Below are 21,599 nucleotides of genomic sequence, written 5' to 3'. Positions count from 1 at the left end.
AAAAAAAACGTTGACTCAAAGATAAACCTAAAAGATAAAAAAAAAGTTGATCTTGCACTGAAATGTATCTACTGCAAATAATCATGATAATGAATGTATAGAATGATTCTACATTAAAAAGTAATAAATCACCAAAGGAGACCATCTTGACCATCTTGATAACAGCATTGGATAGTATTGATTTGGCCTTTGGCTTTTTTGGATGTGGAAAAAAAGCTTTGTGTGTGTGAATAAATACATGTCCTTACTATTTGCATTTAAATAGTAAAAAGTATTAAACACTTACTCACCTTGGGGGAGGCCAGGTATGGTTACCGGCCCTTGGCCTGGCTGTAACCCAACTAGACTCTGTCTCTGTAGGTTTAGCAAGTGCTGCTGCTGAAGTTGCTGCATCTGTAAAAGCTGCTGCTGGAATGCTAACTGTTTATTCCCCAGTGCTGGCTGCATAAGAAACCAACAATTCCATGAATAAACAAAATGAATTGCAACCCTGTGGTAACACTAAGGTAGTGATGATTTCGAGATAAAATATTGCACTTTATTGCGCCATTTGGGAAAGCCTAAAAGAAACCCTAAAATATTTGATGGATGAGCTTACCTAATTGAAAATTTAAAACCATCCTGAAATACATTCATGTACTTAAATTCAAACATAAAAGGGTCCTACACATTTGTATCTAACTTGCAAGGTGATTTGTGACAGATTTTTGAATTTAGAAATTCCTTAAATCTTTTTTTTCTTGAAAATATTGTTTTCTGTCTCCCGTTCACTGCTCTCCGCTGGCATAGCCACAACATTCATAAACGCATCTTTACATAGACCAGTTTTGCAGAAAACAAAAAAGGTGTGGCTCAGAATCTATAACTAAGAGATGCTTACTGAGAAAAGTGGGTCAAACACTTGTGACTTTTGGAATGCACAGTTATATATAGACTCCCTACAAAACTATTGTAATAGGAAAGTAATGGTAAAACTGTCAAATTGGAGATTAGGAGTACCAAAGCTATTGATTGCATGCCCCGTTTTTAGTGACTTCAATTGAGCCCTATGATAATTAATATAGGGGTCGATACATTTTTAGAGAAGTAATTGTCTTAAAATTCACTTACCTCTTTGGCCTGATGTTTTCCTGATTGTGTAAGCAACTGAAGATGTAACTGTTCTTGTTGCTTCTTGTAATATTCCTGAAGCTTTAAAAAAAAATAAAAAATAAAAAAAGATGATAGACTGTTTACTACAGAGACTACAATGACTCGGTCTACTAGTTAAAAATTAAGAAAAACCGGACCCAAATCAGCTCTGTTCCATAGCTTTGGAACACTGTAATAATGGCCTATTACTTGTTCATATTGGTAAGCAACAGATGTCTTTATACATGACCAGATCAAGACCCCGAAAATCAAATGACCTGCCAAATATCTAAGCTAATGCAAACATATACAAACAGCATCATTGCTTATGCCTATTTCTTGGTGATACAATAAAATTTTACTTTGCGCCATATTTTCCACTTCTCCTGCGTATGTAGTATCTTCATATTTAGGCATTTTATTACAGGGTAAATATCTGTAGTTACTTTTTCTATAAATGCTGCGTTGGAAATAATATTTTTCATACTTTATCACTACTTCTTTTTTGTTAAAAACCTGTAAAGTAATAATTTAATAATTCAAACTTCTACAAGATTACAGACCAGTCCGTGTAAAAGTTCTGGGCATGAAAACATTTAAAGTTCTAGAAATGACCCAACTAAATGTGACTATTTTCACGGAGACAGAAAGTGAAGGAAAATCCAAATTGTTAAATATTTTATAACAGAACAAGAGTAAAAGGTATATCTTCCAATGGAACAAATGTTTCAGTGACAACTGTCTAAGGCTATGTACACATGTCAAACAATTCTCACCCAATATGAACAGGGTCAGGCTTTTCTCAGGCGAGAATGTGACATGTGTACCAGAGATCGTCTGACATCGTTAATGGATCTTGATAGATCAATGAGTGACTGTCGATGAAATACCGCAATACAAGTGAAGGGAGGAAAGAACAGCAGTATCGCTCACTTATTCTTCCCCCTCCCCTCTCCAATAGGATAGAACAGTACTGTGTGTTCAGCACTCATTTGTTCGTCTGTCACTCTTTTGTCTCTTGAAATTATCATAAAAGATTTCCACCAACAAAAATTGTGAGTGTGTACGCAGCCTAAGAGATGAATGCCTTTTAGATAGTAGAGATTTCCCCAGGCTTACAACTAGGACAGAGAGTAAAAGGAAGCCCCACAACAAGACAAGCTAATAACGATTTTGACCTTTCACCAAAATAATATAAAACCTAATAAAGATACATATACCCTAATGTTAATGATCAGTTTCCAACATTATATTATTCTACAATAAACTACTGAATGCTGTATTGTTGGAATTAGCATGTTGATTTTTTTATGTAATATTGTGGCCCTGTTAATCATAATACAGGTTGACAATCGAAAATAACGGCAACCTCCGGACTTTAGGTGCACCGGATTTGCGAAAATTCCTATTAAATTATTTTTTATACTTACCTCTGCACAGACCAGCCTTCCTCTCCCAGCACCCACGGACATCTAGCTCAGTTCCAGGGAGCAGGCAGCAGAGGCCTCAGCGTGTATTTAGTTTAGCAAGCAAGACCTAACAGCTGTTTCTGCAGAATAGCGCCATCAAAACATTAGTGTAGTGTACTGCAACCCCTGTATTGAAAATGCAATCAGAAATTCATGCCAGGAAACTGAAGGACCGGATTATCGATTGCCAGATTTTCGATTCTCAACCTGTACATCGTTTGGAGCAAATACATGCATGTGAAGATGCAATACATTGCATAAGAAGTTCTGCACCTTTAGGTTAAATTAAAGCTGTCACTGGCCTATGTATTTATAGACCTAACAAGATGAAACAAGAGCTCCTAAACAAGCCCTCACTGTCTTTATTTCAAGCAACTGTGGAGTAAATAATTTTAGGAGATAAAAAGAAATATTCTGAAGTTGAGTTGCAGTTAACTTCTGAACTGCTAAAAGTATCTGTTGTTTTTTTATATTAGAAGGCAGGCAGATTGACAGTAGTTCCTGAGCTTTTATTTCAGTGGCTATGTTCTGAAGATAAATTCTCCCACATAGCTTGATTTGCCTTTTTGCTCTGTGGGATTGAAGGTAAGTGGGATTTTTTTGTTTTGGGAAGTTTTGGATTTACTTTCTATTTAACTGTTTATTTGGTGTAGAGATTGAGGGGTAAGAAGAAATATTAACCTTATTCATGTCTCCTGTTGGCTTACTTTCCATTGTATAACTAGTCCCACAAGGCAACTACTCTATGTCAACTACTACTGTCAATGACCCAACAGTATCCCACATGTGGGGCAGGTATAAGGTATTTAACATTCCTATCTCTTGGAATTTGCAAGTGGTTAACCCTTGCTGTAATTTTATTTTACTTCTGAAAGGAAGTAATATTTTTATTTGTCAGAAAATTGAGTGTCCATGGTTTGTCTACAAGTTAACTTTTATGGCAATAAAATAGTATTATGCAAATGCAGCAATATATATAACTTATATACACCTCAGCAGTTTAGTGGTTTAGGAGTTTTTTTGAGATCACTTTATGTAAAGTGCAATGACAGGCATTCTCTTTAAAACATTTTTACTGCTCCAAAACTAAATGTATTTTCCTTGATATACTGTTTCCTATAAATAAATTATTGGAAGGTTTCTCATTATCCCACAGACATGTACCGTGTTTCCCCGATGATAAGGCAGGGCCATCAAATAAGACAGCCCCCCCTTTTTAGAGAAAAATGTAAAATAAGGCCCCCCCCCCTGTACTGTAGTCTTCTTCATGGGTAAATAAGGCATCCCCCTGAAAATAAGCCCTAGAGCATATTTTGGCCTTCCAAAAAAAATAAGACAGTGTCTTATCATCGGGGAAACAGGGTATGCCCACAGACATGTAAGACCAGGAAAAGCAGCATGCTAACTCAGGCAGAGACAAAGAGCAAGAGTTGCGCTTGGCAGCTTGATGAGGCAGACATGCACAGGACACTGCAGGACGGTTTAGTGGGAGCGCCATGGGAACCGACAGGTATTGTGACAAAAGCATTGTGAAATTTTATGTACTTAAAAAACATTTTTATATAAAACCATTTTGGTTATCACACAAAACCCCTATCTTTTCCTTTCTTTCTGGTTCTCATTCAATTCAAGGGGGTGGCCTCAACCATATTTTCTATCCTCTACCCTCTCTCATAAAAATAATTATATGCAAACATTGGGCAGTTTGGATTTTTTTTTTTACCTGGCAGATGTTAAGGAATTCTATGCAAATGATTTACTGTCTAAAGCTAATGCATTGATGTGTCGTGTGGTGCTGTGTCAGAAAAAAAATTGCAGGTACATTTTTCAACTGCTCTGATACATTGGCATCTTATTCAACTGCCTTTGTTAAGTGCAGCATAAATTGCATATGATAGTGAAACACAGCTGAGCAAAGAGATGTGACAACCTAATGGTGCAAAACATTTTTTAAAATGAAACAAAACTTACAAACCTACCTACTCCACTCAAAAATATGGACATAGGTATTTTCTTCCTATTCTAGACTTGAAGACATGTTCTTTTGGGTAGATCTCTATTTACTTTAATATTATTGTATTATTATTATACCCATGTTTATATATTTTTTATCACTTTTCCCTCACTTTTTAAAGAATGGCAAATGTATAAACATTGTAAAGGTAACTAATGGCTAATAAATCCCATCAGCTTAAGTAAATGAAGATAGATAGTTAGAAGCTGAAAGATTTACAGTGCTAGAGCTACATGGGTTTTTAAAACACAAGCTTTATCTCATCACTCTTCACTGGAGCCCATATTTGTGGAGCTTCTGGGCTATTCTTGTCCCTTAGGCTGCTTTTTTATTAACGGTGGATTTCTTCTACTCCTTCAGAATTTAAACAGTCTCTTAGCTCCTTCCATATTAACTAGGTCATCAATATTTTTTGGGGGGATAATTGTGCCATATTTATACATTTTGCTAGGCTTGATATTAAAGTTTCTTAATCTGTGTTTTTTTTTAGATAGTTTCTGTGTAAGTTCAGGCCAAAATGAAAAGTAGTACAAAAGGTTTCCACATGATATGAACTGTTTCAATTTAAAAAAAATTCTAAAAAATTAAATTATTAGGCTTTCAGTTCCCTTTTTTAAAGCTAAATCTGATGTTCTTAAAGCAGAACTTTCATTTAAAAAAACAAAAACAAAAAAACTTACTTTCGAAGAGCCCTCAGTCCCTCCCCAACACTATTCCTGCGCTGTCCCACCTTCCTTCTTCTTTCGGACACGGAGTAACCTGCGGGCTCCACTATCTTCCTCAGTCTTCTTCTTATGTCACCTGATCTCACACTGCATTCCTTGTGAGATTGGCACTTTTTTACATTACAGTAAGGTCTTTCTGCGCCTGGCAGATCTCAGGAGCAGCCCAAAGCCTTTTATGATAGGTGACGTATGTATCCCAGGAGGCTCAGGTTTCCCATTCAGTCTTTACAGCCGCAGTAGTAAAAATGGAAGGGAAGGGGTTCTTCTTGAAAAATAAAGCTACCTAGTTAGTTAGCAACCCTTTTTTATAATGTTAAAAACATCATAATAGGTCTATTTAAAGACATTGCCCTACAGTCACTATGGAAAATGATATTTCCTCCAATGTTGTTGTAACCTGGAGTCTGGATTTCTGAGTAGATAGTTGATCATGTAGATAGAAATCTCAAATACCATTTAGTGCACAGTGCTTTGATTTCCATGTGTTTAAGAAAAAAAGTAAATAAAAATGTATTTTATGTAGAGAAATTTTAAATATAGCTCTGTAAAAATAATTTTAGCATTGTTTTGCTGTTTGAGATGATTTTACATTTAAGAATAGTGTGTGTGTGTGTCCTTTTCGGCTATCTGTAATTGTGACATTCTTCCCACTGGCCAGCAATGTAGGGGCTATTCTTCCTACTGACATCAACACTAATGTACTATGGGATAAAGTAATTATGGTAAGGGTTATGGAGGGCTTCCCTGAAGACCTCAAAGTTATTGCAAGTTGTCTCCCCATGTTAAAAAATGTCAAGAAACACTGCACTATTCATTTTTGAATTGTGTCTGTAATATTATGACCAAAGAGCATCATCAAATTGTTATTTTCTTTGTTTTTTCTTTCTTATGGTTTGTTGCAGCATTATTGTTTCAATAAACCTTAAATGTGGAAAAAATAAACAGCCTAATTCTTAAAAATATTTTTTAAATATTACTAGTCACCTCACAGGATCTTACCTGCTGCAGCATAAGCGCTTGCTGCTGCTGCAGAACAGCCTGAATTTGTGTCGGAGACAAAATCTGCTGCATCTGTTGCTGTGTTAACATCTGTGGAGACATCATAGCCACAGAAACTGGGACCTGGAAGAAAAAAAAAAATATATGACTTGTTTGACTTCATGGGTATTTACTACTATTCTTTTATAAGTCTGTCCAGAGGCTCCCACCTGAACTGAAGGCTGCTTGTTTTCTGTGCTGCTTGGTGTACTAAGTCCAGTTGCCTGTTGTAACAAAAGCTGCCTTGCCACCTGCAATGCCTGAAAAAGAAAAGGAATTCTGAATTGCTTTTTCTTACAAACATGCACACACAAAAATTTTTGAATATCTACCTGTTTATTGCAAGTTTTGTCATTTTAAAATTTCCTTTACATATTATTGCAAAATATTCCTTCTCATTTCCCAAGGTGATCCCAGGTATTGTAAAACTCTTAGGGAAAAAGTAAAAGCCCCTTTACAGATAGTTATGTCCATATACATATAAAGCAAGTGTAAAGAACTTTTACATTAGTATACAATGAGGTTTCTTTTTTTTCAACAGTCACAATAATTTAGCCGGGTAATGTCCTACCAGTGATATTTTTAACAAATATTTATTTAATTTTTTTCAATTTAAAGGTGTTGTTTATATTTTTTTATATTACCATATAAAGGGAATTATTCTATTAACATTGTTGAATATTACTCCAAAACCAAACAGACAAGAAATGGGACTTTAAAGGCAGCACAAAAAAAAACATCTCATCCTACAATATCTACAACCTGATCTCATCTCTCTCATCCTACAACATACATTCAAATAGAGGTCTGAGTGAGCAGCAAGTGTAAGGAGCTTTGTAAGCACGGAGGGATTGAGATAATCGTCACAGCACATCTAGGTGCTACAACAGAAGTTAGATTGAACTAATGTTAGTTTGTGGCCAGTTTTTGGAGTGTTGTTTGGCGGTCCCTGTGGCATATGGGAGAGAAAGAAAAGTGACATAATAATTATAACTCTCCTGAGGAAACATAGTTGTTGTCCGCAAAACGCATAGAGTGAATCGTATTAGCTAGAATTATCAATTGCCTTAAAGTGTACCTAAACTCAGAAATGTCACTTTATATAAAACAGTAGACAACCCTTTTATGTTAAGTGAAAATTTAGTTTTTTTTTTAAGTGCAAAAATAAAGGTGCAGCGCCGCCCCCTAATTTCGCGACTGCCTAGGCGATTTTTTTTCATCCTACGTCACCCGATCCTTGGTCGGGTGACGTAGAAAGAAGAACCAGGAAGAAGCGAAGATGGAGCTGCCCGAAGCGCCAGCTGCATAGACCCAACCAACAAAAGATAAAGGCAGTACTAGACCATAACAAGACTTTACCTCTTCCGTCATATTTGAGGAACAACAGGCACCACATTTTGCCTCCTCTCAGAGTTCAAAGTTTCAGCAATCCTATTACGATCTCCCGAAGCCCCACAGGGCGAAACGCGTCGGGAAGGGAAATTCCGCTATGATTTCACATTATTATTGTTGAAATTTATTGTATTAATTGATCTACAGGCCCTACAAAAGCCTGTCTTTTTTTCTCTACTCTCTCCTGAACTCTGACTTTCATGGTTTTTTTTAACAAAAAGTTAACAATATCTGAAAATGATATAATGTTATTTTTGCTGCCTTTAAAGTCCCATTTCTTGTATGTTCAGTTTTGGAGTAAAATTAGGGATGTTGCAGTTTTGTTTACCGTATTTTTTGCCGTATAAGACGCACTTTTTCTTCCCCAAAACTTGGGGGGAAAAGTTAGTGCGTCCTATACGACAAATGTGTTAAAAAAAATAATTAAAATATTATACTCACCCGATACCCGATCCTGCGTGTGTCTGTCTGCAGCGTGTCTCTCTTCTCTCCTCTGCCAGCATCGTGTTTTCTCCTGTCTGTAAAGCAAAGCGAAAGAAGCCGGCACAGCGCCACCTGCTGTTCCCTGTCCTAACTGCCGTACAATAGAAAAAAAGCACAGAGTGATCAGAAGGGGAATTTGAATGACAGAGTGAACAGAAGGGGAATTTGAATGACACAGAGTGATCAGAAAGGGAATTTGAAAGGTACAGAGAGATCAGAAAGGGAATTTGAATGGCACATGAGTGATCAGAAGAGGAATACCGGTATGAATGGCACATGAGTGATCAGAAGGGAAATAATCTTTCAGAATCTTTTTTTCTAGATTTTCCTCCTTTAAAATTGGGTGCGTCTTATATTCCGGAGCGTCTTATACGGCGAAAAATACGGTATGTATCTACCATTGCGAAGGAAATCTTTTGTTAGCTAATTGTTGAATAGTAAAAAAAAAACAATTGACCATAACGCCAGAGCGCAGATGGTCTTGGTGTATTCCAATAAAATAGATTTTATTTTGCAACCTAAGTATCTATGTGAAAAACTGTACTCCATCAATATGAGATGGCTAAACAGTAAATGGACTTTGCATTAAAATAGTAATTGGTGAATGGCTATAGTAATCGATTGAAATTATTTACTAAATGCCTTATATTCTATGCTCTACACCAGGGGTGCCCAAAAGGTGGATCGCAAACTACCGGCAGATCACGAAGGCAACGCGACTAGATTGCGGAGCCCTGACTTTCAAAATAAACTCTACAGCACACAGGAGTTATTAAGGTCAACTTTTTATTGTCGGTAGATCAATTTGACTTGGTCATTTTAAAAGTAGCTCCCAAGCCAGAACAATGTGGGCACCCCTAATCTACACAATAGATGTTTCTACTTTGCTATGGTTCTAAGCTGAAGACTTCCAACTAGTTTGTAAACAATAATACAGATAAAATCTGTGTTGATCCACATAGTTCATGTGAATGGTTGGCTAAATTTACAACAGATTGTGAAAATGTATGAAAGTTATTACTAAATGTAACATAACAAATGCAGATCAAATTTTGACAAAAACATGCAATTGATTTAATAACCCAGCCACATTACTAGGCATTTCATATTCTTAAACTAAAAATGAATGAAAAATGACTAGCTGCTATTAAATACTATTATATGTCTGAATGTGTTTAACATATTTACAATAAAAACTAGCCTGAATATAGTTTGGTCTTTACCTGTTGCTGTTGGAAGTGTAAGAGCTCTGATGTACTTAATTCTCCATTAGTGTCTCCACTTGCATTTGCCTCTCTTGCTCCACCACCTTCAGACTGGTTGGGAAGACTGCTCACTCCATTCTGATTGGTTGGAGTAGATCGTATTGATTCAGATGCAGATTCCACCATCATGACTTTTTATTTTAAAACCTGAGCAAGACATATGGGATGTAGATAGTTAAAATGCCTTTCAGAACATATACTGTGAATAAACACTATTTCTGAACCTTAAGAGCATGGCTAAAGGAGCAGCCTACCCAAAACTGTAATACCCCCTGGCTTCTGATATCTCAAAGGTGGACTAGAAGTAACATATCCATATGTCCATGTTGCATTTTTTTCTAGATAAGGCAGCAAAATGTTTGCATATGAGGTGCCAAATTTAAGCAGCTGCTTTGTGCGTTATAAGGGGATCTAACAATTCATTTACACCGGAAACAGAAATATCCTACCCTGGTTTTCTTTTAACTGCGTGTGGGGTATGGGGATTGTGTTAAGAGTTCTGTATATTTACACATGATTTCCTACAGTAAAAACAACACTGATGCATAAGAACAGTGTGTTCGCAAACAAAATAAAAAGAAAAATCACATACCAGAAAATCCCCCTCATATAAAGTTAATTCATAATATTGGCAAAATTATCTAATTGTCTAATTTACTGATACACAAGACAAGCCAATGCTGGCAATCAGAAACAAACTGAAGTTTTATCTGAGCCAAAAATTAATAATTTTACCACTTATATGAATTAGCTTTACAGTATATGGATGTGGACTTTCTTGGTTATCATGTGATAATAGTTTTGTTTTTTATGTTTTGTGAATCAGCTTTATTCAGGGCAGAGTTTCTTATTTTTTTTAACACAGAGAACCCCTTTAAAGAACTCACAGCTCACAGTACATTAGTGTGGTGGACGGTAGGAAGAATACATTGCCAGCCTATGGGAAGAATGCCACCCTTACAGATATCCAAAAAGATTATTGGTATCAGTTAACCTGACCTGAGAGGTCCAATTTGCAATCCAAATTGTTCATAGCTCAAGGAACTCTTAGCAACCTCTAGAGAATCCCTGGTTGAGAAACACTGACCCAGGTGGCAGAAGTTAACAAATGTCTGACATTAAGACATTGAAGTGTCTTCTCAATCACACAAACTACACACTTGGAGGGGATTGTATGAAGTCAGTAAGTCAGTAAGACAACAATAGGAATTCTTTAGTATTTTGACCTTTTATCTATTTCATTATGGAGTGGTAATAGGCAATTATCTTCAAAAACTAGATTCTATCACCGTGTAAAGAACCAATAAATATATAGGTGAAATGTCCAAAATTATCTATATATATGTACTTATTGCGTTTTTTGTATATGTTGTAGTGCTGATACATCTACTAGCTGTACCAATTACATCCCTGAGGAAGCAGACATAGTCTGCGAAACGCGTCGGATAATTTCATCATATGTAATGTGTACAATGTATCTAGCCCATGTATGCTAAAATGTCAATTAAACTCTTCCTGAAACTTGGTATAGGGGAAGAGGCATGTATATTTTAATTGTTGTTTTTTAATGAAGGAAATAAAAGGTATACGATAATTTTTTACAATATCCACTGCCGTTAAAGTCCTGTATCTTTTTGCTTTTGTATTCTTAAAAGTTACAGATTATTACATTTTCTTTTTGTTTTAAGATTACCTTGTACACTTTGAAGTGTATATATAGCCAAAATGACTTATTTTTATAGAGCAAAGAAATGCTAACCTCATGTCCTGGTGACTACAATATAAAGAGAAAATCCCCTCTAATACAGCTGCAATTGAACCATTTGTCTATTTTAGAAGATTTACCCTAACACTTTGTTCTGAAGACATCCAAAATTTGGGATTTCCCATTACTTTCTATGTTGGTGACAGTAGAATATAGAGAGTGGGTGAATCTATCCAGTGATAAGAACTGAAATTTATTTCAGGGGTATTTGCTACTTTTTTCTCATATACTCTAATCAGTTTTACCAAGAGCATTTTCTTTAATGTGTCTCATTTTATTTTTTTTCTTCACCTTATATATGCAAAGCTGGAGTGCAGTGAAAATAAAATAAACTATTTCAGTACGAGAGAATCCTGTACAATTGACCAAAAATGAATGTGAGGCCTATATCACCTATTATGTACTCCTGTCTTCTCCTTTACACTGTTCTTGACTCCAATTATGACTCTGTATACTGATAATCAATCCTAATTTACCCTGGAAAGAAGTTTCAAGTAGCAACTTAACCATGTTTTCCTATAATGAATGAACAGGGACAGTTGGGTATGAATGATGACCATCTTCCAAAACTTTTCCAACGCTTGTTCATTTGAATGAGAATAGTGATGTCATCTGTTTGGGTCCAACTGCAAAACTATTCACATCAGCCTTAACAATATCAGGGCAGCAATATTTAATTATTGAAAAAATATGTATTAGAAACTAAATTAAATAATAATTAAAAAGGAAATAGGGCAACTTGCTAAGAAGGTATAAATATAATTGGGGAAAATGAATGTATGTCCTTATGTCCCTGTTTAAAAGAGAACTATTTCCCCTATTAAAATGCTTGCTATCCTTCCTAGTTTTCCATAGGTTACATTTCGGTTTAGATCATATATATTTGCAGAGCTCTAAACAGACAAACTAATATAGTCCTAGGCATACATAAACCCCTTTTTTCACATAATAACCAATTATATAAATTGGTTATATAACCAATTATATTGGTTAGTAAAAGGAAATATTTTTCACAAGAAGACTTCTGTAGTTTTGAAGGGCAAATTTGCCAAATGTGCAGCCAAGCAATACATCCAAAGATGACACATTACTTTAAAAATTTTCTACCTGTAGTTTTAATTAAATGAAATTTAAGATTAAGTTTTTTTAAGATTAAGAATTTAAGATTTAAGGAAAGTTCATTTTAAAGGAAATGCTGATAAGTCTGCTGAGACAATCAATTTGTTGGACAGAAACTGTTTAAGTAAACACAGAAACTTATAAATGTAAACACACAAACATCAGTTTGTTACTTACATAATAGGTGCTGAGGTTTCAAGAGGACTAAACTAAAAGCCATTTAAAATTATGTTACATATACATATGCTACTGTTTTAGTTATCAGTACCCCTCTTAAGGTGCGTACACACTTCCAATTTTTATCGTTCCAATCGAACGACGAACGATCGATTGGGCAAAAAATCGTTCGTAAAAAAGTAACCAACGACGCCGACGAACGAGGAAAGTCGCTGGAAACGAACGACCGGACCGACGGATCGGATTGGGCGACGATCGTTGAACATCGTTCGTGTGTACGGTCGTTCGTTGATCGTCCATGTTCAGAGCATGCGTGATGAACGAACGTCCGTTCACTTTCCTGTCGTGCACATAGTTCCTCTATCGCTCAAACGATCGTATCTATTGTGTGTACAATATCTACGAACGATCGTGTCGTTAACTCTATGTGCAGGATCGGTGCTATACGATCGGTCGTATATATCGTGCATGAACGTTCGTCGTTCGTTTTCCAACGATAATAATTGGAAGTGTGTACGTAGCTTTAGTAAGAAAACTTGGAAGGGTGTTATTTTACAGCTGACTTTGAGAAGTGGCCAATCCACATTCTGCTCAATAGGTCACAGCACACAGGGCGGTGTCAAAAGAGATAAGGGGACACATGAAGAGCTTTTGATTTTACCTGTACACCTTAAACAATGAACATTAAACAATGTAATGTGTGCTAGTATAGCAAAACACAGGAAAGTCAACAAAAAGATATATGAATATGTTCTGTTTCAAATCTACTACTAGCTGCTGAAGGTTTCACCTTACGCCTGTGTGCATATTTGAATTATTCCTTTATATGTGTGGAAAGCATGTGCTCATGAATGAGGTGTGTCTGTATTTACATACTTTGCTCATATCTCTGTTTAATTATGTTTGTAGATATTTGTGGGGCAAAGTTCAACTTGTAATTGCTCAGAATTTCATCTTACTGCATTCTATTTCTCTTGCAAACAACCGTTTATCCTACCACCCGACAAAATAATATATATTTATATATTTTTTTTAACAATCTATATACTGACATTTATATTCCCATACTACAGCCTTATATTTTTCTCGAACATTTAGTGATTTGGGTTTATAAACAGAGAAACTAAATCTTATGCTATCTAAGCTCCTTCAGAGTTTTCACAGGCTAAAATTAAAACAGAACTGATTTTCCATTTACCTTGAGATTTACAAAAGACAGGAAAAAACAGTAAACATAATTAGGTAACCCAAAGCGAAAGATATTGTTAATAGCACTTCCTATTCTATATAGGTCAGACACACATTTCTATTCATAACACTTATGTACTAATTCAGGTGAATTCCCTTTAGCTCTTTGGGGATAAAAAAATAAGGTAGCCAAGTAACTTATGGCAGCTCAAATACTTCTTGTATATGGTATTCTTTTGTGGATTCCATACATATAAACATTGCTGTTTAATGACTAAAATGGAGCCTCTGGAGATGCTGGGTTCTAAATGTTTTACTTTATGACTCAGATCTGACTGTAGTCACTTTCACCATTCACAGCTGTTATGGTAAAATAACAAACAAAAAATATTGCATGTGGATTATAATTAAAATGTGCCGAGGTAAAGAAGAGAGAAATAGGAGAGTCAGAAAGGCATAAATGAAAATTAAAAATTAGCTTATTTGGTAGTGTGACTTGAGAATAGGGTCACCCCATCATTCATACACGTTATTCCAAGATGGAGGATACGTACTCTGTATTGATATAATGGTAATGCAATATATGGATAAATATGAAACAATGATTTATAATATAATGGTCTAGAATCACTAGAGGATTGAAAAGAAATAGATGTGTGTATATGTATATATTTTTTATGGATTCTACAATTAAGGCACATGATTGTGTATACAGGGTGTCCCAAAAGTCCCTACACACTTCCTTTTTTCTATTTCTTTCCAGGTATCATTCGGAGAGACTTGAGGCCATCAGCATATGACTACTTAGGCTTCGCCGTTTTTGTAAACGTATCATTCCCTTAACCATGGCTCGCAAATTGACATTGAACCAGTGTTGCAAAATTGACGCTTGGCAAGAAGTTTTTCAGTCCCCAACTGCAATTCAGCGCCAGTTTTATGTTTTTATGTTTTAAGTTTTATGGCTGTCACACTGCTCCAACACATAACACAATTTACGCTATCCATGCCAAGTTTCCTGAAACAGGATCTGTTCTTGACAAACCACTAAGAGGAAGGCCTGCTAGTACCAACATCGATGAAAACACTGAACTCCTGGAGCAGGCCTTTGCGCAAAGCCAAGGAAAGTCCATCGGGAGGGCTGCACTGGATCTCAGCATCAAAAAAAAACCTTGATTCAACGGATGCTTGGGAGAGTGATAAAGCTCTACCCATACCAAGGTTTGTTCAAAAACTTCAAGTAGAACAATATAATTCTCATGTGGAAATGTGTGAATCACTCCTACACCATTACCAAAACGACCCTCAGTCCTTGGAAAACTTATGGTTGAGCAATGAGTCTATCTTTCATTTCTCTGGTCAGGTTAATCGACACAACTGTCGAATGTGAGGAAAATCAAACCTAGCAAGAATTCTTGAGCATACAAGAGACTCTTCAATGCTGGTAGTTTGGTGTGCAATGTCTAGCACTGGGCTAATTGGAACTTTTTTCTTCTGTGATGCATCCGGTAACACCACCAATACAGGGGAAAACTGCCACAACTTCAGACGATAAGTGACCTTGCTAATGTCTTTTTTTTCAACAAGATAAAGCCCTCCCCACTTTGCCAGTTAGAGATTTCCTGAACATCAAGTTTTCTGACTGATGGATCAGTCGTAAGGGGTGCCCTCAAATGGGCTCCATGCTCCCCTGACCTTACAGTTTATGGCTTTTTTTGTGGAGCTATATCAAAAGCAAGGTGCATGCAACTAAGCCACGTATCCCGTCACAGCTTAAGGAAAGAATCCGCACAGCCTGCAGAGATGTCGAGGAAGAGATGCTGCAAAACGTCAGAGGCTTATGTCCGAAGGTTGCGTCTAAAAGTTGTTGAAAATGGAGACGCTCGTGTGGAGGTATACAACTAATCTTCAAGGCGTTTGAACATGATGGCAAGCCTAGCAGGTAAAACGGCAACGACACCTTTGATGATGCTAAAAATATAATAAACTCAGTTTTTTTGTGCAATTTTTAGGAATTCATTAAAATTGTATAGTGACTTTTGGGACACCCTGTATATTCTAGACAAACACATTCTATGCACATATAGTTTCTGAAATCTTCCGTGTTTCTAAGTATAATAATATAATCTGTTAATTAGCACTATATAGGAATGGTGAGCTATCCTAAATATTGTTGGAAGTACTCTATCTTAATTATGTGTAACTTTATGGAATAATGCTAGAGTGTTACCTACTCATAAATTTGTAAGTTATTTACTTGCTGGTAAATATGTTTAGCCTATTGTAGATTATGGTATTTCAATTATCCTATGTATGGTAATCGTGGTCTCCATATTACCCTAATCAAGCCATATGGTGAAACGCAACAAAAAAGTTGTGCTCTCTAAATGACCTATCCCTACAATTTATGTTAAGCTGAACAACTATGTTTACTCTACTATACTTATCTGCAGCTAAGTTCTGTATAGAATGACTCTTTAATATTTAACGTTGGTAAAATTGTTGTCTTTATTGCCTAAAAGCCCCCTAGCTCTTTCTCTTCTTATATGTTTAGTATACAGGTAGTCCCCGCGTTAAGGACATCCAACATACAGATGACTCCTAGATACGAAACAGGGCTTCCCTGCTCCCTCATGTGCAGGACGGAGGCTTGGAGGGGGAGGGAGCTGTTTGCATGACTTGCAGAAGAAATGTTTTGCTAAACACAGCTGAGACTGAGCTCTTCTGCAAGCTCTTGTAACTCTTTAATGACCAAAAAACTCTGCAATTGTTTCTTTTTGCATATCAAAGCACAACTTGCTCCAAAAGTTAATGAATATCTAGGCTTTATAAAGTTTTTTTTTTTTGCTTTGTTAGTGATTAGCTTACAGTTAGGATTTTTTTTACGGTAACTGACACCACACTACCCAATATATTGAAATTAACATCTCTCCTAATTGCATTTATTAAAATAATGTACCTGTTCCGACTTACATACAAATTCAACTTAAGAACAAACATACAGTCCCTATCTTGTATGTAACCCGGGGACTACCTGTATACTGATTATGACAGGACTTGGCAATTAACCAACATCCCCCCTTCCCCCTTATCTTTGAATACTGTTATTGGAAAAACCCCATTGGAAATATTCCTTCCTTTTTTGGTGACAGCTGTAACATTTCAGATTTCTTTTCAATAACTGGGAAAAAAACAGGAAAACCAAGAAAATACGTGAAATACTGTAAAGAGGACATGGCAATAACATCTTGACATAAGTTCCGAACGTTCTCCATTGTACCCAAAGATAGAAAAACAAAAGGTCCTTGACTTATTGTTTTATTTAACAGATTCTTCTTTAAGACAAAAATGCACTTGACTTTTAGTACCACACAATAACGCAAAAAGATAAGTAAAGGAAGGACTCTGGTAAAGAATGTGATGTTATAGCACAGCCAATAAAGTAAAAGTTGGGAAGCCTGATCCTATGTACTTAAAAAAAAAACACTAGTTTAAAAGTTAGGCTACGTACACACTTAAGATAGTTTTCATTCAATACAAGCCTCAGTGCTTATCTCAAAAGAGAATCTGGCATGTGTACAGCAGCCAGTTGATGTTCATGAATCCGTCCTGGCAGATTCATAAACGATGGAAGGCGAACCACTGCAATGGAAGTGAAGGAAGGAGAGCACAGCAGGGGGGCGCTCTCTCCTTCTCCCCCTCCGCTGTATGTACAGCACTCATTCATCTAACAAGTGTACGCAGCTAAGCTCGTTTTCTTCCTGACAGTGTCAGGGAGGCTGCAAGGAGAGAAGCAAAACCGAACAACCTTTTGTGGATATAAGAGTATTACATTCCCTTACCAGCATAAAGGCTGTATTTACTGTTTCACTTACAGACATTATGTTATAACCAAGGTACTTACTTTTACCTGAAAACATAAAAATAAAAACTACATAGACTTAATAATAAATAAACCAAGAACATAAAATGTGTCCATCACTGTTAACATTCAAAACGATAATCAACAGAAATAACAATAAAATTATTACATTAGTAAATGTGTGTTATGGTGGGAAAAACTCAAGTCGTGTGGGGTCAGTCTGTTTATCTTCCCCCCCTTTTTACAGGTTGAGGTATTCTATACTTTTCAGTTGGTGGGTCACTTGTTCTAAATGATCTTTAGTACAATATTGTTGGCCATGAGAGAATGGTGCTGAGTCCTTGTGTAAAGTGTTACAAACTCTGCCTCAAATGACACTTTTTGACACAGTTTTTATGACGACATGCTGCCATTTACTGTCCAAAGTATAAACCATTCTGTTTCTAATGGCATTTTCAAGTCAAAAAATTGATGATATACAGTAATCTCTGCCTCTTCAACTCTTCACAACTTTTGGTCAAAATATAAATAGCGTAATAAACAGAAAATGGCATCCTAAATATGTATCAGGTTAAAAATACTGGAAGTTTAATCTTTAAAGGCATATTTGATCAATATACTGAAAGTAAGGGATGGCTAGGATTAAATGAATAAATCCTATTACAATATTGGGACCTGTTATTTTAGCAAAGTCAAAGCCAATCATTTACAAGCACAGCTACATGACGGAAAGTTTAATAAAGGAGAATATGATCTTTCACCAGCACCCTGCATGTTTTCCAATAGCACCCCATGACAGTAGCAGATATCTCCGGGACACACTTTTCTTTCAGGCTGCTACAAGTGACAAAGCAAAGTACTGTACAATTTGTGTAATACTAACTTACCATTTGTTGAGAATTAACAAGTTTGTCTACCTGTGAATTTGCACCACTGAAAAAAGTCCAAGTGTACAATGTCTTACTTTAAAAAAAGGTAAAAGTTAAAAAAAATATTATTTTTGAACTGTTTGCAGAATATCTATAACTTGTGAATTATGTTCAGCTTTGTCTATGGGTCCTCTAGAATTTTCGTAAATTAGGTCTGTGCACATGCTAAAAGCTAGATTAATAATTTAGAAACCAATACTCAACTTTATTAAAACTGCTCTTGCCTAATATAGTGAAGTGGGGCAGAAACACAATGGACCTGATTTATTAAGGTTCTCCAAGAATAAAGAAGATAATTTATCATATGGGAATCTGGGTGATCAAGCAAACCTGGGATACATGTCTTAAAAAATCATTAGATATTAGTTGGCAAATATTTTTAATAAACCATTCCTGGTTTGCTGGATCACTCAATGTCCCACGATGGTCTTTTTTTCTCCCTGCAAATACAAATAAATACCTGAAAATATAAAAAGATCTGAATTTATACATTTAACACATTTACTAAAACCACTGGTTGCTTACTATTATTATCAGGCTTACATCAAGCAAACATGCAGCTACCAATATTTTAGGTAATTTCTCAAAAATTGTGATGCTGAACCAGTGAACCTAGCTAATATTGCTGAAAATCTTCGAATAAACATTTACAAATATAGGGGTTTAGTTATATAGAGAGAGAATATAGCTACACACATCACTGCCATTCTCATTTACAAAAATTGAGCGTCAGTACTAGTAGAAAGGAAGCAGCTTTATTGTTGAAATAGAGAACATTATTTCACTCTGACAAGTTACATGACCTGGCTCTCCTCCCATTTTTTTAAACAGAACTGTCATTCTGTTTTCTTTCTCTCCACGTCTTCCAAACGCAAGCAGAATACATTTGAAAAGAATATCATGGCACAGTTAAGCCACGCCACTGCTTTTTAAACGCTCTTTATAGTCTTACAAAAATCTAATCTTTATTTTCTAACAAATCAAACAACAGTTAACAAAGCTTAGTCCTCAACTATGACTGTACCACACACTGCTCCTACTGGAGAGGTTGGCCTGCACAGCACCAAGCTACCAGATTTTGAATGTTAAGATGTATTAGAAGAGGAAGCTTCTCTTCTCCATCTCATTAAAAAGGTAAACATGAGAGCCAGCTAAGTGTCTAATTAAGCTTCTAATTAGTCCCTGCTTGTTACTAATGCAAATTAGATTACACTGCTTAACTACAGCATGTCCACAACACCCTTGTTAATTGCGGCCTTTGAAATTAAATTACTCCCTAATTAGCATATCAAAGCCATTGATTCTCAGCAAGAGAGGACAAGGCCAGGAGAGAGGTGAGTGCCAAGTTTTGTTAATTAGGGTCGCCTAATTAAATTGTAAAGTGTGAATGCATGGCTAGGGTTCAAGTAGTTTAGAGGCACTTGTTTGCAGAGTGCAAGCTCAGGGGGCTAATGTAGGGAATGTATCTAATACGGTTATAGTATTAACCAAAATTTTACCACACAAACTGAAATGATAGATCCATGTTTAGTCTGTCATTAAAGGGGATCTATGATTTAGCCTGAAACTCATGTAAAACATAAATGACTGAAAAGCATAGGAGTTTTCTAAATAATCTGAGTAAGAAACTAGTCCTATGATTGTCAGAGGACTCTGTTTCAAAGTGTTTCCATATATTTTGTTAGTGTTGTATAAGAAGGCAATGTCCCATATGGGTTGATTGTCTTAAAAGTTGTGGAGTCAGCATATACATGGAATACGGCACAGAGGTTCTATTATGAGCAGAGCAGGCTTTGCATCTTTACAGCATGTGGAAAGGTAACTCCATTAGCTGGAAGCCAGCAGGAGGTATATGTTCCCTAATAATTCTAATAAAACTATTTTGAGGACTGATAGAAAAACAATGTATTACCTTCAGTACTTTGCATGCTGGTGTTTGTGGGGGAAAAAAAGGCCTAGAGATGGTTGAGAGAAGAATGGAAATGTTGCTGTGGTACTATATTCTGTTTAATATGTGATCACTGCATCATTGGCCTGCTAGGCTCAACAGTAAGTAGATAACAGGATATTTATTCACATTTTATGTTTTGCCTTATAGCAATAATATACTGCAGATCTTCAGCTTTACTAAAAAAGGATGCAGAAATATCATATAGATATTTTGTAAATCTGTTCTAATGCTGTTTGTTCCTTTATTGTGCCTAATTGTTGTTTATGTGTATTTTCACACAACAGCAGGTGATGTGATGTTTGAATATTTTTGAAAGATTGAAAATACTAGGCTAAAATGTATGTAGTTCCCAGTGTGCCTAGACAGTGTCTGCCTTTGCAATTATTCCATATAATCCAGTGGCCTATTTAAGTAAATATTTTGGTAACTGTAGGAATCCTTCTCTGGATGGAAGTTTTCCCCATGATTGGGAGATCAACATTTACTTGTCTGGTATTCTGAAAAATTATGTATAAATGGGAGAATAAAAGAAGGGTTTTCCTAATGTTGCTGTGTTTGAAAGAAGAGAGGGAAAAGAAAGCCCAGAGAGAGACCGCTTTTAATCACCCTCCACACAAACCTCATCCCTGAGCTGATTCAATTAACTGATAACAGAAGCATCAAATTAATTTTTCAAGGATGTTAGATTTTGATGAAGAAAATCTTTCTGATTTTAATCGGCATGGTGTTTAAAAGGCATAAATGAATATCCTTTTTAAATCACCAGGGGCAGGAAGGACACTGGAGCCTTGTTTAATGTGTACATACCAAATGTTTAATTTGGGAGGGGAAAGGAGAGAGCTGGAAATGTGCATAAAAAATTAAAACAAAATATCCTCTCAGCCTTTTAATTATCCTATAACAGAAGAAATAGTAATATAAATCTAAACCAGTGAAATAGATTTGCATATGATGTATATGCAAATATACCTCAGAATATATATAACAAACAATACTAAACAAATAAACATTTTTTTGGAAAACACTGGGGTGCATTGGGGTTAATTTGCCTAAGGAAGGGGTCTCAAACTCAGATACACAAAGGGCCAAAATTA

The 21,599-nt window shown here is 35.9% G+C and overlaps 1 protein-coding gene across 1 annotated transcript in view; it reads right to left on the bottom strand.

Moving 5' to 3' along the window:
• FOXP4 (forkhead box P4) overlaps positions 1 to 21,599 on the bottom strand; it is a 52,120-nt gene that overhangs the window by 16,516 nt on the left and 14,005 nt on the right. Inside the window, exons 2-6 of the mRNA XM_072423825.1 lie at positions 9,476 to 9,664; positions 6,548 to 6,637; positions 6,339 to 6,461; positions 1,111 to 1,191; positions 291 to 441 (exon numbers count right to left, since the gene is read on the bottom strand). Coding sequence (XP_072279926.1) covers positions 291 to 441; positions 1,111 to 1,191; positions 6,339 to 6,461; positions 6,548 to 6,637; positions 9,476 to 9,646 — 616 coding nt within the window. The 5' untranslated portion in view covers positions 9,647 to 9,664. The remainder of the gene's footprint in view (positions 1 to 290; positions 442 to 1,110; positions 1,192 to 6,338; positions 6,462 to 6,547; positions 6,638 to 9,475; positions 9,665 to 21,599) is intronic.

The sequence above is a fragment of the Pyxicephalus adspersus genome, chromosome 1 (genome assembly GCF_032062135.1).
Source record: "Pyxicephalus adspersus chromosome 1, UCB_Pads_2.0, whole genome shotgun sequence".
Classification (NCBI taxonomy): Eukaryota; Metazoa; Chordata; class Amphibia; order Anura; family Pyxicephalidae; genus Pyxicephalus; species Pyxicephalus adspersus.
This window is presented reverse-complemented; position numbering and strand designations above follow the sequence as displayed.